The following is a 22,869-nucleotide window of genomic DNA, read 5'->3' as shown; positions in this document are numbered from 1 at the left end:
GATTTGCCGATCTGGGTTAGACTGTATAATTTGCCGATTGAATATTGGAACAAAGAATGTTTAGACAAGATAGGGAGGACTCTGGGAACTTTGATGGAAGTAGATGAAGACATTTTAGATGGAGATCAGTATGCATATGCGAGAATGAAGTCAGCGATTGTCATGGAAATCCCGAGAAGGATAGGATTGGTTGTTAATGGTCGACTTTGGGATCAAGAATTGGAGGTCAAGAGGATCAATCTCTCTAGATTTAGAAGCAGGAGGAGGGAGCCTAGGCAGAATGTTTTTAGGCCTCTGAAATAGTTTAACACAAGATGGACCTCGAAAAAGGATGTCAGGAAGGATAAGCCTGAGTCGGGTCAAACAGTTACCCCGATCGAGGTAGTTACTATAGACAAGGGAAAGGAAAATCATACATCTCCCTCGATCAATCCGAATAATGATTTAGGAAGAAAGATAACGGATTCTGGATTGAATGCAAAAGGGAGTAGGAGTGCTGGCAAGGACAATATGGAATTGGGAAGATTAGAAAAGGAGGCACAGGCCCTTCCATCAAATTCGAAGGAAGGGGATCCTGAAGTCAGACAAGAGGGAGGGGATAATCTTGTGGTTGAATCGGTTGGATTGGAGGATTCAGAGATGGAAGAAATGTGGGTTTCAGAGGATAACGGGTCAGGGGAGGATTTGTTGGATATTATTGATAGAAGATGTCTTAGTCAATTTGCGGCAGGTTAGATTGGTATTTCTAAGAAAAGAAGGGGTAGGAAGACCAATAAGCAAAAGAGAGAGGACGAGGCAGTGCAGAAGGGGCTGTTAAGTATTTGTGATTTTCTTAAAGCATCCAAGGGAGGCAAAACTCCCTTGGAGGAAGATGAGGATCTTGTCATGGAATGTCAGGTGTCTCTCAGCCCCTGACAAGAGAAGGCTGGTTAGACGGTGTTTGTGCAAGGAGTCTCCGGAGATTGTTTTGTTGCAAGAAACAAAGTTTAACTAGGAGAGCGGATAGGATTTTTGAAATATTGTAGAGAATGGGATGGAGCCTTCCATGAGGCGTGTGGTATGTTAGGAGGGATTGGAATTCTTTGGAATACAAAATTTATCCAGTTTGGGCTTTTAGAGCAAAGCGATCATTGGATGGCAGGTGTTGGAAGACATATTCCTTCAAACACATCTTTTTTATTGGTCAATGTGTATGGGCTCTCTAATCCGCAGAAAAAGGCGGTCTTTTGGGAGTCTTTATTGAATGTTTTGAGTGGAGTCAACTACAAGGAGATCATTGTTGGAGGGGACTTCAATGCAATTCTAAATTTAAATGAGAAGGCTGGCGGGTTGATGAGAGTAGTGTAGCAATGGCGGGGTTTAGGTAGTTTGTTCAAGCCTCTCAATTGTGTGACATAGATTCGAACAATGGGAAATTTACATGGACAAACAAAAGGACGGGTTTCACCAGCATTGCTGAAAGATTGGATCGATTCCTTATTTCCAAAGAGTGGCTAGAAAGGGAGGCATCATTTTTTTCATCAATTCTTCCACACTCGGCCTCAGATCATTTCCCTATTCTTCTTAAAGTGGAGCTTTTTGATAGGAGGACAAAAGGATATTTTAAATTTCAGAATATATGGTGGAGGGATGATGCTCTTTTGCCTAATTTGGAAAGATGGTGGAAGGAGAGCAACATATTCAATGGTATCCTCAGTTTTCATTTTCTTCGTAGGATGAACTTTATGAAGACGAAATTGAAAGAGTGGAATGCATCTAATTTCAAAAATATATTTGTGGAAAAGAACCGTGTAGAGGGAGAATTGGAAAAGCTAAATGAAAGGATTATTGCATTTGGTATGGGGGTTCAAGAATTTAAGGTGGAAAAATCCCTTAAGTTTGAACTTGCTGAATTACTTGAGAGAGAAGAAATTTATTGGAGGGATAAAGGTCGTGAGTCATGAATGAGGGAAGGTGACTTGAAGACTGGTTATTTCCATGCTTTAGTTAAAGCCCGCAGGAGCATGAATAGAATCGACAGGATTAGGAATGACAAGGGGGAATGGTGTATGGAGGAAGATAAGATTCTAGCAGAGGCAGTCAGGTTCTTTGAATCGGTCTTGTGCAATGCCATTCTGAAGGAGAATATGGAGCAAAACAAGGTGCTTGAAAATATCCCAGAGTTAATCTTGAATTCGGACAACAAGATGTTGAATGCTAAATTTTCTCGGGAAGAGATTAAGGAGGCAGTTTTCCAGCTCCATCCTAATAAAGCTCCAGGTCCTGATGGATTCCCGGCTGGCTTTTATCAAAGATGCTGGAAGTTTATGGGGGAGGATATTTTTAAACTGGTGGAAGATATTCGGGCTCACAAGAAGTGTGTTAAGGACATGAATAATATGGTGGTTGTGTTGATCCCTAAGAAGGGCGATTGTGAGTTTATGTCTGATTACCAACCTATTTATTTGTGTAACACTATATACAAGGTTTTGTCAAAAGCATTGGCCAATAGGCTAAAGAAGATTCTTCCATCTATAGTGGCCAAAGAACAAAATAGTTTTGTTCCGGGAAGAGACATTGCTGACAACATTATATTGGCATCGGAGGTCTGCCACTTTTCTAAGGCCAACAAATATAGAGGTATGGCGATCAAATTGGATGTTAGTAAGGCTTATGACAGAGTTTCTTGGGATTTTTTGTTTAGGATGCTTAGGAGGTTTGGTTTTTTGGACGAATGGATCAATATTATTCGTACTTGTATAGAGGGTCCTAGATTTTCTATCTTGGTTAATGGATCCTTATATGGTTTCTTCAAATCTCAAAACGGTCTTCGTCAAGGAGATCCTATTGCCCTGTTTTTATTTGTGTTGATGGTGGAGGCTCTCAGTTGGTTGATAAAGGTAATAGGAGGCAGATCTGGAGAGGGTTGGCCGCTCACGAAGGGTTGGAAGCGGTCTCCCACTCACAATTTGCCAATAACACTATGCTGTTTGGAGAGGCCACGATGGGGAAGCTCAAACTATCAAAGATACCTTGGATTTGTATTTGGCAGCCTCAAGTTAGTACATGCATAAAGATAAGTTGGAAATATTTTTCTTCAACTCTAGTAAGGGGATCCAAAGGAAAATTATGGATATATTGGGCTTCAAAGTTGGGACTTTCCCTGTAAAGTACCTGGGAATTCCTCTCTTTGATGGGAGCAGCATAAATAAATACTGGATGGAATTGATAGAGAGATGTAGGGATAAGGCGGCCAATTGGAAAAAAAGCTGGTTATCGCAGGGCGGTATGATTGTCATGCTCAAAGCGATGCTATCGGCTATCCCTATATACACAATGTTTTGTTTTAGCATCAACAAGGAATCGGTGAGTAAAATTGAAAGTATTTTTAGAAATTTTTTATTGGAAGGATCTAAGGATGTGAAGCGGATCCCATTAATCAAGTGGGACACCATATGTTTGGACAAACTTGAGGGAGGAGCAGGTGTGCGTAACATGTTCTATCAGAATATGGCGTTAGGAGCTAAGCTTACTTGGAAGATGTTCAAACATCTGGAAGAATTATGGTGCAGAATCATGAGACACAAATATTTGGATGTAGATGATTCGGAAAGAATCTTAACGATTGCCAATTCTGTAAGAGGATCTTCTATTTGGATGTTTTTGTGGGAAAGCAGAGGAGTTATCACCGATCATCTAACTTGGAAAATTTGTAATGGAAGGAGAGCTGGTTTTTGGCGAGACTCGTGGAGTGGGGGTGGTGGTGTTGGAAGACTTGTTAGCCGACAAGGAGAAGGTAGTGGCTTTGGAGGATAGTGCAGGCAGAGTTGTGGCAGACTACTTCCATAGTAATGCTCAGACAGGGGATTTGGTGGTATGGAGGCTGGAAGATGGGGGCATTTTGAGGGAAGATGAATGAGAGAGGATTCTCTCAGAACTTAGAGGAAGAAAGGTGGTAGTGGGAGCCTTAGAGGACGAGGTCATTTGGTGTGCTGCTTCTTTTGAGAAGTATAGTGCCAAACTTGGCTATGAAATTTTGAAAAAGAGATCTGAGAGGGGCTGGCCTGTTGGTTTGTGTTGGAGCAATAAAGTAGCACCAAGAGTGGGCGCTTTTTTGTGGATTGCTCTGCATGATAGGATCCTCTCAGATGATAGACTTAATCAGATTGGGATTGCTGGTCCAAGTATTTGTTTGTTATGTAGGGAGTACGAACCATCTTTTGTTTAAATGTGAGTTTGCTAGCAAATGTTGGGATTGGTTCCTAGAGTTTGTTGGATTGCATACTGTCAAGCCTAGATTGATGTTTGACTTTTTGAGTGGATGGCCTACTTGGGGGAAGCATTCGCTTTGGGGAGACATTTGGATTGTGGACCCTTCAATGATTGCATGGAAGATTTGGAAGGAGAGGAATTTTCGAGTTTTTAGGGATCAAGCTAGGCTGATTCAAATGGTGATAGAAGATGTGAAGAGGAGTATCTGTGAAGTGGTGGTGAGCAAAGTGAAGTGTAAGAAGGTTTGCTATATTTCTAGGTGGGATGAGCAGATTCAGAAAAAGTCGGAGTTTTTGAAGGCTCCGGTCGGGTTTACCCCGAGGGGAAAAATAGATAGGAGGTTGGTGAGATGGAGACCACCGGAGGATGGCTGGGTGAAGCTTAATTTCGACGGGGCTGCGAGAGGCAACCCGAGAGAATCCGGATATGGTTGTTTGATCAGATATGATAGGGGCCACTGTTTATGGGCGATGTAGGGAAATCTGGGTTCCTCTACCAACAATCACGCTGAGATGGAGGCGATGAGGAGAGGTGTGCAATTTTGTGTGTCGAAGGGGTTAGACAGGGTGGAAATTGAAGGTGACTCATTGATATGCATCGACACTATTAATCAAGGTAGAGTGAATAATTGGAAATTGGATCAATGGGTCCAAGCAATTAGAGGATGGTTGGATAAATTTTCAGACTATACATTGGCGCATACATTTAGGGAAGGAAACAAAGTTGCTAACATGTTAGCTAATCGAGGCATGGATAGTAAATCGGAGGCAGTCCTTGTTGGAGGTGATTGTTTGGGAGATCTCACTCACGAGATAGATGTCGTGGAGGGTGGAGATATCTCTTCGATTCCAAGGCAGGGGATTGGATAGCATCTGCCAGTCTAAGATTTACTTCCCGGAGGATATGCCAAGGTATCAGATTTGTGAGATCTTGTGTTAAAGGAAAGATCTTCTAGATATTGGAGAAGTAGGCGCATTGGTAAAATTGAGTGTTGATGAGTAGGAGATGGATAGGTGACTGCGTCAGATAGGGCAGACGAGTACTGCTATGGTTGTTGTTGGCTTTGACAGGTGTTAATATTGCCAGATTTTGGATTTCAAAGAGGATTAGGGACGATTTTGGTAGGGCTTATCCAGTATCTAGTTCAGAGGTATGCACTACTTCTTTGACCATGAACCATATATGGAAGAATCCAGAAGAGTTTGTCCATAAATGGAAGGGAAGATGGAATAAGAGGCAATCTGTTTGAGGAGGATTGGGATAGATACTGTGGAGGTAGTTTCTGGGTTTCCATAGCAGTGGTAGGCAGTCTCAAGGGGGGTAAAATGGTGCATCATTTCAATGTTAGTTGTATGTGTCATCTCTGCAAGTGCAATGCAGACGACTCTTTCATACAAATGAAAGAGTGTTTGTAGCGGTGAAGAGATTTGTTGAATGCATCCTAGGTGTTGGCAAGCATTGGTGTGATGGATTTGTTTATGAGGTCGTAATTTGCCCATTGGTGGACATTTTGGATTCTAGGGAGGTGTGCATTCAGAGGATAGACGGGTTCATTCGAGCAGTTGATGGGCAGGCAATAGCCAATGCCATTTTAGAGCAAGAGGCTAAGTTAGGGGTGAGCATTAACCGCACATATTTTAACCCTGCCAACTACGTATCATCGGATTTTGAGGACGCAATAGAGGATGAAGGAGGCTCTGGGTCTGAGGATGAGGACGAGGAGGCTGAGGAGATCAAGGCAGAGAAGCAAAGGAAACGATCTTTTATCGAGGAGGCTTGGGAGGTTTATAGGGTGGGAGTCCTAAACAACAACTTGATTCCATTTCAAAGGATGCTTGGTAGGGGGGATAATTGGCTATCGGTGACATCCACTGAGGTAGTGGCAGAAATTGGAGAGCAGTTGGCCATTATTCTGCAGTACATTTAAGAGGGATGTGAAATGTTTTATCTTAGGCTCTTGGAGGGGTGTGTTCTTTAGTATAGGGTGGTCTTTTGTTTAGAGTGGTCTGATATAATGAGCAGTGAGATAGATTTATATGTAGAACATAATGTATTGAGGTTTGATATTAATATAGGGAGCTATCCCCATAAAGATAGCACTTAACCCCCCCCAAAAAAAAGTAAATTTCTTGAAAGTTTGAAAAGACCATATAAAAGGGGATTGCAAAGGAAAATTAAACATCTTTGGTCATTTCATTTCTTATTGTGAAGTTTGGACTTTGGACTATTTATTCAACTTCAAACCCTATGGGTTGTTGGCTTCGGAGAATGATTTCTTCCTAGTCAGTGTAGTGGTTGATTTATTGAAGATTGAAGATCAAATTCCAGATTGGATTTGAGAAACTGTAATTCAAGATTTCTGTTTGGAAATTATAATGAATTTATGAAATATTTAATGATCAGCATTAATGAAATTATCATGAGAAATATATATTTGTAACCCCAAATAGCTGGTGTACCAGTCTTAAACTTTTAAGAGGCAGACCATATTTTATACTAAGGCAACAATCATTTTAAAGGAGGGGTGATTCCATGTAATGAAGGCTTAAAGCCTTATTTCAACCCAGCTGCAGTCTTTGTCATTCTCAGAATCTTTAGTGAATGAAGTCTGCATGGAGGGTATTGCTGGAAGCAAAGTGCAGGTTATTTTCTGGTTATCCTCATTTACCTGTATGCATCTTTCAGATTTGCTATCTCCATTGGATCCACCGAGATCAATGATACTTGGTAGTTCTATCTTCATTAGAATTGTATTAGATACTCATTGTTCCATAATATTGCCACCTAACTATTAAATTTTCATTTTCATTTTCTCATTTAACTTTTCTTTAGGGTTTTTTGTTTGCATGTTAGCCATTAGAGTCTGCGACTGCTGTTGGATTAAGTCATATCAACGGTTCTCAGGATCTTTCTTTGTTAGTGTTTGTCAGACTCCCAGGATTCCAAGAAATTTATGCATGACAAGGAGGGATCCATTACTTTTGAGAATTCCCCTTTTCTTAGTCAATTTTGGAATCATGCTTACATTTCAATCTAATATGACCAATGGTTGTTGTATATATTCCCTCTGGTCAGACTGTGTCAGTCCCTTTACTCTTTGAAAGACTGCCAAATGCTTTTTTAAATCTGTACTGCCCTTCCATCTGAAAATTTTCTCATGATTTAGCAAATTTTGGGTATGAATGCAAGCCAACAAACATGCGGATTTTGCCACATCTACAAGTGGTACAATCCTTTTGTAAATTCTTTTCTAGTGTACTAAATTTTTTCCTTGTTGATTCTTTTACATATTCAGAGACCTTCAGATTGAATTGAACCTCAATTTTGAGTGATGCACAACACTCAGTTACCCAGCCTTTCCCTTAAGCAAATTTTGGTGGTAACTATTATGAGGTTAAAGATACCTTGGAGCATCATTCATGGCATGGAGACACGCTGTTGTATCTAACAAATGTGAATTGACACCTTTTATTCCTTTGTCAAATGCCCACTCCATTTTGTAAAGTTATTTCAATTTTAATTAAAGAACAAGTTATGAACTATGAATGCTATATATGGATATGAGGAATTATGTCAATGTCTAATAATTCTGATTTTTTATCTGCAGGTCTGAAGGAGAGAGATCATTTAATATTTTCTCTGTCTTCTCCAAATGAATTCAATTGGCATATATATTGTTTAGGCAATCGGTCAATTGGTGTATTGACCGGTCATGCCTTTTAGGCATGACCGATCAATGCACCCATTGATTGGTGCCTTTACAATTATACCATTAACACAATGCTGATTATTGGTTCAAAAACCCCGATAGCATATTGTAATATCATAATATAATGACTGATCAATTTAATGAATCGGTTCATATAAACACCGATGATTCAAAGTGCACGATGAATATAATCCAACCGGTGCATTTGTTAACCAATGTTAATGCAAAATGAAGCGGTCTATTCATTAAACCCGATAACAAATATGCTCGATATAATTAAGCCCGATAACAGATGTGAATCGGTGCCAATGTTTATGCATCCGATAGCAAGTATGTATCGGCGAATTTAACCCGATAACTTATAGCATTTAATATGCTATTGGGTTAATACCCCGATAGCATATTAATGCCAATTAACAATTGACATTAATATGCTATCGGGTTGTTAGCCCGATAGCATAATGATAAGCAATGTTTGTACAATCCGATAATCATATGCAATATAAATCAGACATGAAGCATGTAGATAAATAACAGAACAAGGAAGGTTAGGAAGATCTTATCTTGCATGCATGCATTAACACATTTTGTTATGGTTTAGAAGCTTATACTTCTACACAGTTCATGTGAATGGTTTTTTAATCTGTAAGAATACACATACAAATTTTGGTTTATTTATAAATTTCTATGGATGCTACACATACCTTATGCATTTTGGTTTTAAGGTACTTTAGTCCAATGTAACTACTATACAATTATCATTAAATGCTCGTTTATCTTATGTAATGTTGCTTGTTTTTACAGCCTAATCCAAGTTGTCATGACTGCTATCAAATACATTCCTCAGGTAATGGAATCTTTCCATTTATGATTTCTTAGTAGGGTTATTTTTTATGGAACACGTAAGTGGTCCTCATGAATCTGTAACTTGTCCCTCTCCTTTTAATTTGTAGCAATTTTTTTTGGTAAACTAACAAACAAGGGTTAATAACATACATTATATGATACAAGGTGAACAGTTAATGTAGGATATACGTTGCACTATACCATCTTGTAGGAAATTAATCAATGATCTATTGGGTTCTCCACTGACATATTCCGTAGGTATTTTGTTGGTCAAGCACATGCAGATTAAGTGTGATGAGTAGTCAAGCAGGCAGGTGGATTTGTTCAGGTTAGAACGCCGAAGCAGGAATCGATCAAGGAGAGATGAGCAATCAATTGAGATGAAGTGCTTGATGAAGATCAATGAAGGTCTAAGAGGTGGTGAAGGAGGAAGAAAACACCAAGTCAACCCTGCGAGCAAATCATTCTACACTTGGTGAAAGTGTTAAAGTGATCAACTTAAGCATGCAGTGAAGTGGTCAACTCAAGGTGGAAGTAAGGAACCTTTCCTTGGCACCCACAAATCCACGGCCTAGGTGGAACCTTTCCTTGGCACCTTTAAATCCACGGCCTAGGTGGAAATTTTCCTTGACATGCTAATATCCATGGCCTAGGATGCATTTCTCCTTGGATTGAGGAAATCCTCACCTTGAGCATAAAGGGAGCAAGGTTGATTAATGAGGAAAAGAAGAAACATTGAGCTCATTCACACCTTTAACTTTGAAAATGAAGAACATTGTGATATTTGATCATGCAAAATGGCTAAGTGTGATGAGGAATGAAGGCGATTAAGGTGATCAACAACTTGGAGAAGTCATAAATATTTTCCTTCACCCCCTCAAATCCCCGGCCATCCTTTTAGCATTCCCTTACCTCCTTAAATCCCCAGCCATCCTTGCAGCATTCCCTTACCTCCTCAAATCCCTGGCCACGATGATCATTTTCCTTTGCATGCCCAAATTCACGGCCTAAGAAGCAATCTTCCCTTGCATGCTGAAATCCCTGGCCATAATGAAGCAATTCCCTCACCCTCCAAATCCACAGCCATTCTAGAATTATTCCTGCCCCCCTCCAAATCCCCGGCCATGATAGAATTTTTCCTTTACCTCCTCAAATCCCCGACCATCCTTGCAGCATTCCTTTACCTCCTCAAAACCCCGGCAATGATGAAACTCTTCCTTGGCACCTCCATATCAACAGCCAAGGTGGAAGTACTTCCTTCACTGTCCAAATCCACGACAATCTTGGTGAAGGGCAGCAATTTGTCTTTCAATTGGCAGAAACCCCAATCAGGCCTGAAATCAGTAAAATCAGACATGAGATCAGAACTGAGAACATCATTTCTCAAGTGAAAATCACTCATTTCCAGATCTAAGTAAAGGTTTGAAGGCATGATTTAGGACAATATGGAGCACTTTATTTACATAGTTCTTGATTTATATTCGTGCTCTTTTCAGGTTGAAGCCAAAATAAAGCATATGAAAGGGAGCAAATGAGGATGCTACAGCAATGAAGGGGTTGAGGAGATTCAATCACATGGAGAGATCACACTTGCAACATCAAAGAAGACAACAATGCAATGAGAAGGAATCCAATTATGTCAAGAAGATCCAAAGAAGAAGGAATGATGGTGAATCAAAAAAATATAACACCTCAACCTAGCAAGTGGAATACGTCATCAAGTTTTGATGCAAGGATGGAGGACTTAGGGCATTACGACACAAGGATTGCAATCATCATGAGAGAGACTCCAATAATGCAAAGAGTTGCTTTACAATGACGGATTTCACAAAGACACCAAGACATACAAAGACAAGAATGGATGAAGGACTCTACAGTGCAATGAAGAATAGTTCAACCAAATAGAAGATCAAGTTACACAAAGCGGAAAAATCAAGAACTAAGACATGAAAAGATGCTAAAGCAATCTTGAATTTCCTCTGGAAATCCAAGAATCATTACCAATACACGAAGTATTCTAGTTAGAGCTACAAGGAGAGGATCATGATCAAGCCCATTGTGAACAAAGGAAGATCAAACAGAGTTACATGCAACATTAAGGGAGCTCTACACCAAGCGTCGACATCATAAGGACAAGATCAAGTATCATCAAGAAGAAGAAAACGGAGTTACACTTCCACCTTGCATTTTCAACATTGCAATACAAAGGAGAGAACTAGTTCAAGATTCCCAAATATGATGAGATGAAAAACAAAATGAAGGAATGCATCTTCTAAGCATTATATGTATCCTAAATAGATTACTATTAATTAATATAATAACTATCGACAAATGATTATTTGAAATTTATTTATTATTATTTAATTAATATTTATTAGTATTTATTATTAATAATATTTTTGAAATATTCAAATAAAAAATAAATTTATATATATTATAAACATAATTTATATATCATAAATTATGATCCAGTAAATAAAGGAAGATCAACATTGGTAATGCACATAAATACCGACATCTTGGAGAACGATGCTAAGGCAAATACAAAGGCAGCCAGCGGTTATATAGCACATACAATAATTATGCAAGCGACTCAACTACAACACAATGCAATCAGTTAATCTTTCAATAATAATACGATTGGTTATGTACAAGGTGGTGTTCATGATGATACGATTATTAAAGAATGATTGATTTCCAATTAGGAGTAGCAGCAACTGGTAGTAATAAACAAAGACAAGTAAGCGATTATTATTAAACAAACTAAGCCAGCGATCAAGGGAACCAATTGATACTAAAGGATGTGATTCATGAGAACAATGCGGTTAAGAAACAAAGCACATAACAAAGTACCATGGGACTTTAGTCAAGTGAGAAGCAACAATTAATAATTAAAAGACATGTAATGAAGTGTTCATCCAAAAGGATACAACTCTTGGAGATTTAAAGATATAAATAAAGATTGAATAGAGTATGGGAGGGGGATAGGAGAAAATATATAATAGAAGATATTGAAAGACAGACCATTAAAAGAGATTACGATGGGAAAAAATAAGGAAAAAAAAAATATAAATCTTCTGGCAGCATCAATCAGATCAGATCAGAACTGTTATTAAGTTACAGGCAGTAACATCCCTGTTCTGGGTGGCGTGCATGGGGGATGTGTTTAGTAAGTATGCTTAATATATGAAGCCCATGAAACCCGATAATGTTTATATGCAGAATTTAATAATAATATTAACATAGATTGTAATATGTATACTAGTAATAATTAATTTCATAACAGTGGTAGACCAGATCTGTTATGTGTCAGAATCTGTCTGCCCTTTTACCAGCCATTGAATATATTAACAACTAATTTCTTAAGCAGTGGTAATATCAATAATGTATATTATAGGTAATTAGCAAATATATCAATAATGGATTATATTATTTAATTAATTAATTAATTTATGTGTATATATGCAAATCATATATATATATATATATAATGTCTTAATCAGACAAATAACAGTATTAGATTGTGAATTAGAAAGAGTTCATAAGATAATAAACGGTAAGGAGAATATGTTTATATGTCACTATTGTCTGTGTTTAGGAAGTTGGGTAAGGAGATGTTTTCATGTAGGGGACATTACAATTGGTTTGACACTTGCATTCAGAATTATGAATGTATGATAGATGAACAATTTATTTGTGAATAGTTAATTGATTGAGTAGTGGAATATCACTGTTTGGATTCATGTTAAGGTAGAAATTTCACCTAATATATTTGGCTTGACTCATAAGTATATTGAAAAAGATTGATTATGGTTAAAAAAAATATCCAAGCCTAGTAGGGGACATCACAAGTATTTGGCTTGTTGAGTACTCGCTAAGTCTGAGTTTTCCAACTATGGTTGTACCTTCCAAATGCCTTGTCTAATGCCATTTTCCGAATTTTTAGCCTTGCTACTTAGTATGAAGTTCTTGGGCTTGCTGATTGTTTGCCCTCTCGGGTGAATAACTTAAGACATAAAGGACATAACGCAGAATAATGCCGTAAATATCAGACAAAGTGTATCAGCTGTTCTATTCATAATAAGTGTATTTTACAAGTTACATTCCGGAGTATAAAAGGCTACCGAGGGGGTGCGAGCGCCAACCGTCGCGCCGCAACTTCCACCCCTCGGGTGCCAACTAACCAAAACAATTACACATAATTAACTAATGTTATTCCCGTGTACAATAATGCCGCCAACATCATCCCCCCCAAAAAGAAAAGTCGTCTCCAGGCGACTTACAAAAATGGAGATAATGCAACCTATACAAGATATCTGAAAGACTAGGGAGGGGGCTGAGAAAGCGTCCCTGAAGTAGAAGTGTGAGATGGCGGTGTCTGGGTTGCCAAGCGGGAACGAAGCTCATACACCTGCTGAGTGCGTGCAGCCACATCCCGTTCCGCTACGAGGACCTTCTCTAGAGCTGTCTTCACCATGTGTGCTGCCTCCAGTAACTCCTTCTCCTTGGTATCCACTGCCTCCGTCGTGCAAGCCAACCATGTCTGCTCGGCTGCCAGGCGGGTCTCTACCTCGGCCTTCGCTGTCCGGATCTCAGCCGTCTCTATGCGGGCCACCTCTAGCTGTGCCAACAACTGCGCCCTCTCGGCTGCCCATGAGGCCTGCTGACTGGCCACCTCGCTCTCCAACGCTACTCGGGAAGCCTCCCTGACTGCAGACTCCTGCTGTGTACGCCTCAATGTATAATAGGCATCCCTGTAGACCTGTTCGATCTCGCGGACAACTGCCGTCACCCGACTCTCCACAACGGGCTGACGCAGCCTCCAAGCCTGGAGCATCTCCTCTGTCTCCGTAGTTGGCCACCCCTGGGACTCAAAGTAGGTAGCAAAGGCTATCGGGCAGCCCACCCGCATAAACTGTAGGACCTGCTCTAGCTCCACCACCACCTGCTGCAATGCGTACCTCTGGGCAGCGGCCACGACCCGCCTACCCCTCGTTACCATATCAGCCATGTCTGCGAGATAAGTCTCAACATCCTCTCCCACCTGTGCCGAAGACTGGGAAATCCCTGGTGGAAATGTCACTACTGTATCCTGCTGTGAAGGTACCGCCTCCGCCATCGAAGGTGCACCATCTCCTGGTGCCTGCCTAGAGGCGACCTCCCCTGCCTCGTGCCCAACTGTGAGTCCATGTGCCTCCCCTGACGAGTCATCCAAGTGGACTACCTCCGCTCCAGTCTCTCTACGTGGTGAAAATACAACAGCTCCCTCCGGCTGTGCCAGTGTCATCTGAAACCGCTGTGTGAGCCAGCTCTGCATAGCCTCGAGGTCAGCACGCATCTCTGTGACCGGGGGATGGGTCGCTGTCGTCGGCTCCTCCAACAACGAAGCAGAAACAGTCACCACAGCGTCACTACCCACGACCTCCAACCGCATGTGAGGCTCGGTATCCTCCACCTCCGTCGGCCCCTGCTCGACCACTACCCAGTGCGGTGACTCCTCCGTCCCTGACTCTGCCATGTCCTCGGTAGGTGCAGCTGTGGTTGGGCCCGAGTGTGCTCCCTGGTGCTCATGCTGGAGGGGACCAAGTGTAACAGGCGTATGGCTCTGCCCGAAGGCCGGAATACAAGTGCCGCTTACTCCAGATGCTGGCACAGTCGTGCCCATCGGTAATAGAGGTGGGGCAAACCGGACTCGTACAGGCTCCTCCGTTGCCTGGCTGCTATCGTCCTCCTCCGAATCCTCCGTGCTGCTGGACTCCCTCCCGCTGTCAGGCTCAGGCCAAGGCCCTATCCACCGCCCGTTTCCGCTTCGCGGAAGAGTTCCCAATGTCCAAGTGCCTCCAATACATTATTGGAGGCTCTCCCGCTGCCAACGGTCCCTATGGCCGTACCTCCAACTCGTCCTCCGGCACTACTTCCCGCGTGGCCTCCAGGAATAACCCTATAGCATAATGAGGCATATAGAATGTGCGATGCTGGAGCGTCAGAAACTCATACATACGCTCTGCCAGTAACGCTGCCCAGTCATATACGATGCCATTCATCAGCCCATTCATCAGCATAATCTGAGGGAGGGCAATGTCCGACGCCCTACCCGACCCCATCAATCTGCTCTTGATAACATCCATGATGCACCTCCAGTGGCCCTCCGCAACAAAAGTCTTGCGGATTCCGCGACTCTTCGTGGCTCTAGCCACGCTGTCCAACTCCGCTGTGGTCAAATTCCGGGAGACTAATTTAATCCACCGCTCCTTTTCCTCCTGTGTCATCTTCTTGGCCTTCAGGTCTATTTTCTTGCCCTGGCTGCCCGGAATGCCGAATACCCTCGTGAAATCCCTCGCTTTGAAGGATATAGTGACATCCCTCCGGAGGTATTCAAATGTGCTGGTGCATGTATGCCTGTCGAAGGTGTCCACCATGAAGTGTAGGGCACCCTCGTACTCCCGGATAGGGAACATGGGCATCCGAATAGCCCACTCTACTTGTGCCTTCCAGAGGTTTTGCTTTACCAAGTCATCATCGGGGGTGTCCTGCCACCATTTTCGGCATTCCAACCCATTCAAGCCCTCGAAAGTAATATTCTGTGGCGTCACTGTGTTTTTCGCACTTGTGGCAACCTGTGGTGTTTTTTGTTTTTGTTTTTGCCGACCGCTGGCATCCATGGTGCCGCCTGCGACACGTACTCCTGAAGCTAAGATCCTGATATTGCTACCTCTATCCTTCTGGCTGCTGCTGGAGGAAGCGTGCAGCTGTTTCTTCCAACTCCTCTTCCCTACTGAATCCATCGTTCTCCTTGTAACTGATTTGTTTAGAAAAAATCTACCCTTCGTAACTGCCCTCTCTTTTTGGCTGCCGCCGTGCGGCTGGTCTACTTGTGGCTCTGTAGTTTACGTTTGGCTTGGCTGCGTGGGATTGTGCGGCTTAGTCTCCCAGTGCCAAAATCTGCGAAGGCTTTCAGACCAAATTATGATAAAAACGATGTCAACTTGTCCACGTGATGCCACTGCAGTAAAAATTTCCCGTTATTTCCAGTGCCCCCCTTTTTTCAAATCCCTGAACGAAGGACCATTTCAGAGATTGCATGGGGTTTTATCTTCGTGCGGCGGTGTCTTCTTCGTGCGGCGTTTTATGCTTCCTCCTATCCTCGGCATTCCTTTTTTCCCTTGCGCGGCGTTTTTAACCTTGCGTGGCCTTTTATGTTTTTCGTGGCCTTCGGTGGCTTCCACCGCACGGTGGCTCCACCGTCGATGGTCCCACCGCACGGTGGCGCCACCGTCGGTGGTCCCACCGCACGGTGGCTCCACCGTCGGTGGTCCCACCGCATGGTGGCTCCACCGTCGGTGGTTCCCCCGCACGGTGGTTCCATCGTGCGGTGATGCCGCCTTCGGTGGGCCCACCGTACGGTGGCCACTTTCTGTTCCCCACCGTACGGTGACCCCCCCCTTTTTTTTTTTTCGTTTTCTTTTTTTTTTATAGAATTTCTTTTATATATATTTTTTCGAATTTTCTTTTATATATATTTTTTCGAATTTTCTTTTATATATATTTTTTTTCAAGTTTTCCAATTTTTAGCAGCGGCTGACTGACTGGGGGTTCCCGGTTCCCTCCGTTCGTGATAGATCTTCAGTTTCGACCCGTTGACTGCATCTGGTATCTCCTTCCCGTCCAGCGTCCATAACTTTATTGCCCCGTTCGTATTGACCTCCCGTATCCGGAAGGGCCCTAACCATCGGACTTTGAATTTCCCTGGTTTAATTTCGTTCCTCCCGTTGAATTTTAACACTAGCTGTCCGGGAGTAAAATTCATTCGCCGGAGGTGCTTGTCGTGCCACACCTTCCGTCTCTGCTGGGCTGTTTCTGTCGCCCACTGAGCCATCATCCTTCGCTCGTCCAATTTGTTCAACGCGTACAACCTCTCCCTCAGGCTTTCCATGTCGCCAAGGCGATTATCGATGGCAATCCGCAGACTCGGTACCATGAATTCCACTGGCACCACGGCTTCTTGTCCATACATTAGCTGGAAAGGAGTCTGTCCAGTAGTTACTTTGTAGGTCGTTCGGTATGCCCAAAGTACTGACGGTAGGCGCTCCTCCCAGTCATCCTTCTCCACTCCGCAAGACTTATATATCACCGACATTATTATTTTATTTGTTGCCTCCGCCTGGCCATTGGCACGTGGGTAGTACGGACTTGAAAATGAGTGGAAAATCTTGAAGTCTGATGTCAACCGGTGTATGACATGGTTCACGAAGTGGCCTCCCCGGTCATTGGTCAACTGAATGGGTATACCATATCGCGTAATGATTTGTTCATAAATAAACTTCGCTGTGCTTACTGCCGAATTATCCTGGAGGGCCCTTGCCTCCACCCACTTGGTCAAGTATTCTGTCGCAACTATAATGTATCGGCATCGTCGTGCGCGACTGGCCTTAAGAGGACCCACAAAATCGAGTCCCCATCGCTCAAAGAGTTCTTGTGCATGCGATGGGTTGAGGGGCATGAAGTCCCGCTTCAGAGGTTTGCTCGCCCGTTGGCAAGTGTCGCACCTCATGACCCATTCTCTGGCGTCGTGATATACCGTTGGCCACCATAGTCCTGCGAGAAGCACCTTTCGGGCTGTGGTGTCTGGACCCATGTGTCCACCTGCGGGCCCTTCATGTGCCTCCCTTAATACACTCGAGACTTCTTCCTCCATGACACAACGCCTTAATATCTGGTCCGGCCCCATCTTGTAAAGTAACCCGTTGATGAGCGAAAAAGTCCTGCTCCTTAATGCGAGCTTTCTTCGTTCCCCTAGAGGCATACCCTCCGGAAATCGGGACGTCGATAGGTACTCTCCAATCTTCTTGTACCACGAAGGGAGCATGGCTATTTGGAACAAGTGTGCATCCGGGAAATCATCATTTACTCCCTCTGGAGGTTCCCCTGACTTAATCCGCGACAGCTGGTCGGCGATGACATGGCTTCACCCAGGTCTTACCACAATTAAAAATGTGAACTCCTGTAGTAGCAATAGCCAACGACTTATCCTCCCCTGGATAATGGGCTTGTTTACTAAATACATGAGTGCCTGGTGGTCTACGTAAAATGTGAATGGTGTGGCCAGGAGGTAATGACGGAATTTCTGTACTGCATAGACCATACCAAGTGCTTCACGTTCTGTGGTACTATAGTTTTTCTCCGCCTTCGAGAGCAATCTGCTGGCAAAATAAACGGGATGGTCCAGCCCGTGTCCTCCTACTTGGGCTAATGTAGCCCCGATGGCATAGTTTGAGGCATCTATGTGAACGTGGAATTCCTTATCCCAGTTCGGGTATGCCAGTATGGGCGCTGCCATCAACCTTGTCTTCAGCTCTTCGAAGGCCTTGCTCTGTGGCTCTGCCCAAATGTATGGTTCCCCTTTCCTTGTCAACTTATCCAATGGGTGGGACACCTCAGCGAAGTTCTTGATGAACCTCCTGTAGTACCCCACATGACCAAGGAAGGACTTTACCCCTGTGACATCCGTCGGAGGTTCCATTTCTACTATTACCTGAATCTTGTCCGGGTCCGTTTTCAATCCTTCTCTACACACAATGTGTCCCAGCAATCTTCCCTGTGGTACCATGAATCTACATTTCTTCGGGTTGAGGGCCAACCGTGCCCTCCGACACCTTTCCAGGCATTCTCCAAGAGTTTTTAAGTGGATGTCCTGTTTGCTGTAAATAGACCAATCATCCAGGAATGCTTTGAAGTTCCCCACTGACATCTTGTCGAAGATGTGCAAGATGATACGCTGAAAGGTGGCAGGCGCGTTGCATAGACCGAAGGGCATTCGGTTGTATGCGTACACACCGTCCTCCACCACGAAAGTTGTTTTCAGCCTATCCTCCTCCGCGATGGATATCTGGTTGTAACCAGAGAATCCATCCATGAAGGAATAGATTTCATGTCCAGCTACTTCCTCCAAGATGCTGTCTGTGAAGGGTATGGGAAACGGGTCTTTAACAGTGACAGCGTTTAGGCACCGGAAGTCTACACAGATCCGGATCTGATTGGCCTCTTTCTTGAGGGAAATCACAATGGGGGACACCCATTCGCTTGTCTGTACTCTGAAGATTATGCCTGCTTCCAACATCCGCTCAATTTCGTCGTTCACCCGTACAGCATAATTTTTGTTCATTCGGTACGGCCGCTTCCTCACCGGCTGGGCTCCTGGTACCAACGTTATTCGGTGCACACATAGCTCTGGGGGCACGCCCTTCAAGTCCTTGTATGTCCATGCAAAGACATCCTTGTATTCCAGGAAAATTTTGAAGGCTGCGGCCTTCAACACTGGATTCCAATCATCTCCGACCAGGATGATCTTGGGGTCACTTGTCTCCCCGAGATTCATTTCCTTTAACGTGGCTTCCTGATACTTAATAGGCTCCCCCTTCAGGAATTGGTGTGCCGGTGCCTCATTCACTGCTGCCTCCCCTTCCTTATACTCGCCATATTCTGGGGGAAATATCTCTGGTTCTTCTTCGATGCTCAATACGTTGCACGATGGTGTAAATAGTTCATAATCTCCCATTTGCCAATGGAAGAGGCCATTCAAGGAGTCCCCATCGTCCCCTGAGCATGCCTCCAGTTCTAACACCCCTTCATCACTGGGCTCCATGCGACATCTATTTCCACCCTCCGCTAACTGGTGTCCCTCGGACTCCGAGTCGGAGGAAGAGGCTAACTCCTCGCTCACCATCTGCGTACGGAGATCGATTACGTACTTCCTCCCGACGTTTTCCACAGAAAGGGTATTCCGCTTCCAGTTATGGTTCGCTTTGGCTGCAATGAGCCACCCCCGCCCCAGGATGGCGTCATATCCTTTCTGCTTTAAGGGGATTACCAAAAAGTCCAGCACGAATGGCTGCGTGCCGACCATTACCTGCTGGCCCATGAGGGTACCAATGGGTTTAATCCCATGTTGGTCTGCCCCTAGTAGGTTGAACGTAGGGGGCCACAACGTAGGCTTTCCCAACTTTTTCCATGTCGCTTCTGGGAGTACATTTACTTCTGACCCTCCGTCCACAATTGTGTCTGTTAGGGTGGTCCCTAGTATACCCATTTCTACCACCGCCGGGTGGCGTCCGCTGTTGACTACCAACAACATGGGGTTGACCGCGGGGTTCGCGACCTCCCTAAACGCGGGGTTGGTTGTGGGGCGCACGACCTCCTTCGTTTTTACTTGTGGGGGTACAGAGTTTAAAATAGCCGTTTTTAGCTGCGGCATACTCTCCAGGAGGTCTTGAATTTTCACCGGTACCTCTACCTGCAAGATTTGCCATAAGATTTCCTCTTCTCCCTTCGTCCGTGGTGGACTTGCTGTCTGGTGACTGTTTTGTCCGTGTGCGGCCATTTCTTTTGTGATCTCGTCTCTGGCCTCCCGTACTCTCTCGGTCTCTGTGTGGGGATTTGGGTAGGCAATCTTCTTAGCCTGTGCCCTTGTGATTGCCAATACTTCTGCCTTCGTAGGTTCTATGTTCAGAAGGTGTACACCAGGCTTCGGGCAATTTGCGTCCTCGTGGTCGCTTGGCCCGCACCATCGACAGAGGTGCTGAGTGTTGGCTTCCTTCGGACAATCGCGGGTGAAGTGTCCCCACTGATTGCAGGCCCTACATTGAATCATCGGCCGACCCTTGGCATCGTACTGGATCCGGTTTTTTTTGTTGTTATTGTTTCTTCCGCCGCCGCTGCGTCTATTATCCCGGTATCCTCCAGATGATACCGTTGCGTTAGTCTGTTGGGCCGTACCCGCTGGTGTGGATGTTGTGGCCTGCTCTGTGAACAACACCTGGTTCGGGCTCCGGGTTTTCATATTGTATGGGCACTCCTTGGTGGAGTGTCCCATCATTTGGCAAATCTCACAGAATGCCTTCTTCGGGCAAGTACCCTTTGTGTGTCCATCACTCCTGCAGTCTATACACCATACTTCAGTTTCTTCTGTTTTACTTGTACTCCCTTTCATGGTCTTGAATTCTCTCAGCATTCGTTCCATGTCCTTTTGGAGCGCGTGTACATTTTTACCCGATCCGCTACTGCTACTGCTCTCTCCGTCAGAATCTTCATCATCGTCCGATGAATATCTATTACTCTTCTTTTTCCTTGATGTTTTGTATTCGCTTTCTAGATCCATCGCCCTGTTATAGGCGTCGTCGTATGATGTCGGAGGTACAATCTTCATTTTTTTCCTTAGGGAGGATTTCAATCCTTCCACAAACCATCGTTTTTTTAAGCCCTCAGCAGGCTGGCTCTCCATTTTACCCAAGAGTTCTTTCAATCTCCTGCTGTATGCCCGTACTGTCTCCTTAGTACCTTGCTTGGTACTATATATCTCTGTCACAATTTCGTTGTCATCACGAAGCAACCGGAACTCCTCCGTGAATTCCTTCTGTAGGGTAGCCCATGTGGCCACTTTTTGCTTATCTATATCGGAGTACCAATCTATGGCGACTCCACGTAACGTGGCTGGGAACTGCTGTACCCAGTCATCATGGTCTGTTACTTCGTTGGCGGACCAAATGGTCTCATATGTGCGGCAGTGCCTTAAGGGGTCTTCCTTGCCGTCCCCTGTGAACTTTGGTAACTTTTGTTTGCTCGCCATCCCTGGTCGTCTTCCTGGAGGCGGTTGTGTCTGTGTCTGTGGCCCTGCGCTGCTACCTCTGGTAGTGTTGGTGGTGTGTCCTGGAGGTACGGTGTTTTGCCTGTCGCGTGTGGCACCTACACCCGTACTGTTGCCCTCCCCTTCGTTCTGACACACTCCTACTCCTGCTTCCCGTTGGTGATCGTCACTCCGTGGCGTGAGGGATAAGTTCCTAAACTGATCCCGAGTCTCCTCGACTAGATTTCGCCGTAACCTTGTTTCTTCTAAAAGTTCTTCGTGGCTCCGCGTCCTACGATGATCTGGCGACGTGTAGAAATTTTCGTCGGCCTCTGCACCTTCCGTGACACCTCCTTGGTTCCCCTCGGGCCCCCCTTCGGCAGGTCGTCCTTCGGCAAGTTGCCTCAGCCTCCGTCTTCGTTCTACTTGCTGCTCCAGAATCAAAGCCCTCTGCGCGGCCTCCCACTCGTTCGTTTCCGGTTTTCTATTTCTATCTTTATTCAAGAGGTTTGGCATTAATTGTCGCACATTTCCATAACTCTCAATTCTTTAATCAAAACATGTCTTTATTAATTCATCTGCTCAAGTACAACTCGTGTCAATGACACTTTTATTTGAAAATAAGAAGTTCACAGTTCAATTCCCTCCTGGCCTATCGCCATCTCTTTCCGTGTCCTGTCGGCTGTTCTCTTCGTAGCGTTACAGGATTTGTTGTCGTCGCTCTTCCTGGGCAATCTCCTCCAGGCGGGCCTGTTGTGCCAGCGATGCCTGTGCAAGCAACCGGGGGAGGTGGTTCATCAACCGGTTTACTGCCGGGCTAACCTCCAGCGCTGTCCACACGGCGCTTGGTGGAATTTCTGCCTCGGCTGCTTCTCGTCAAACGTATGTCTGAATGGCCACCTGGAGCAAAATCGAGAATTCTCGTGTTGCCGTGTCTTCTCCTATGTACAGTTCTGTCTGTGCGTCGTCGGCCTCCGGGTTCACCTCACCAACGGGTAGGCCCATTGTGTCTGTGCACCATCCGTGTCTTCCGTTCCCGAGTTCGTCTAGGCAACGGCGCCAAATGTTTGCCCTCTCGGGTGAATAACTTAAGACATAAAGGACATAACGCAGAATAATGCCGTAAATATCAGACAAAGTGTATCAGCTGTTCTATTCATAATAAGTGTATTTTACAAGTTACATTCCGGAGTATAAAAGGGTACCGAGGGGGTGCGAGTGCCAACCGTCGCGCCGCAACTTCCACCCCTCGGGTGCCAACTAACCAAAACAATTACACATAATTAACTAATGTTATTCCCGTGTACAATAATGCCAACACTGATATTATTCCTTTCAGCCATAACATCATTAGAAAAACCATAATTTTCTACATTATGATTCTTACTGAAACCATGGTTGTTAGTTATTTGTCATTTTGCCTTGGGCACTTCAATTTTGAGGG

The 22,869-nt window shown here is 44.2% G+C and overlaps 1 protein-coding gene across 5 annotated transcripts in view; it reads left to right on the top strand.

The window, feature by feature from the left end:
* LOC131060160 (cystinosin homolog) overlaps positions 1-22,869 on the top strand; it is a 238,030-nt gene that overhangs the window by 91,693 nt on the left and 123,468 nt on the right. For all 5 annotated transcript variants that reach the window (XM_057993288.1, XM_057993282.2, XM_057993283.2 and 2 more), the window contains one exon: positions 8,765-8,807. In XM_057993288.1, the coding sequence (XP_057849271.1) occupies positions 8,765-8,807 (43 nt within the window). The remainder of the gene's footprint in view (positions 1-8,764; positions 8,808-22,869) is intronic.

Source organism: Cryptomeria japonica, chromosome 7 (assembly GCF_030272615.1).
Source record: "Cryptomeria japonica chromosome 7, Sugi_1.0, whole genome shotgun sequence".
NCBI lineage: Eukaryota > Viridiplantae > Streptophyta > Pinopsida > Cupressales > Cupressaceae > Cryptomeria > Cryptomeria japonica.
The sequence above is the reverse complement of the archived record's forward strand: the minus strand, read 5'-3'. Positions and strand labels throughout refer to the sequence as shown.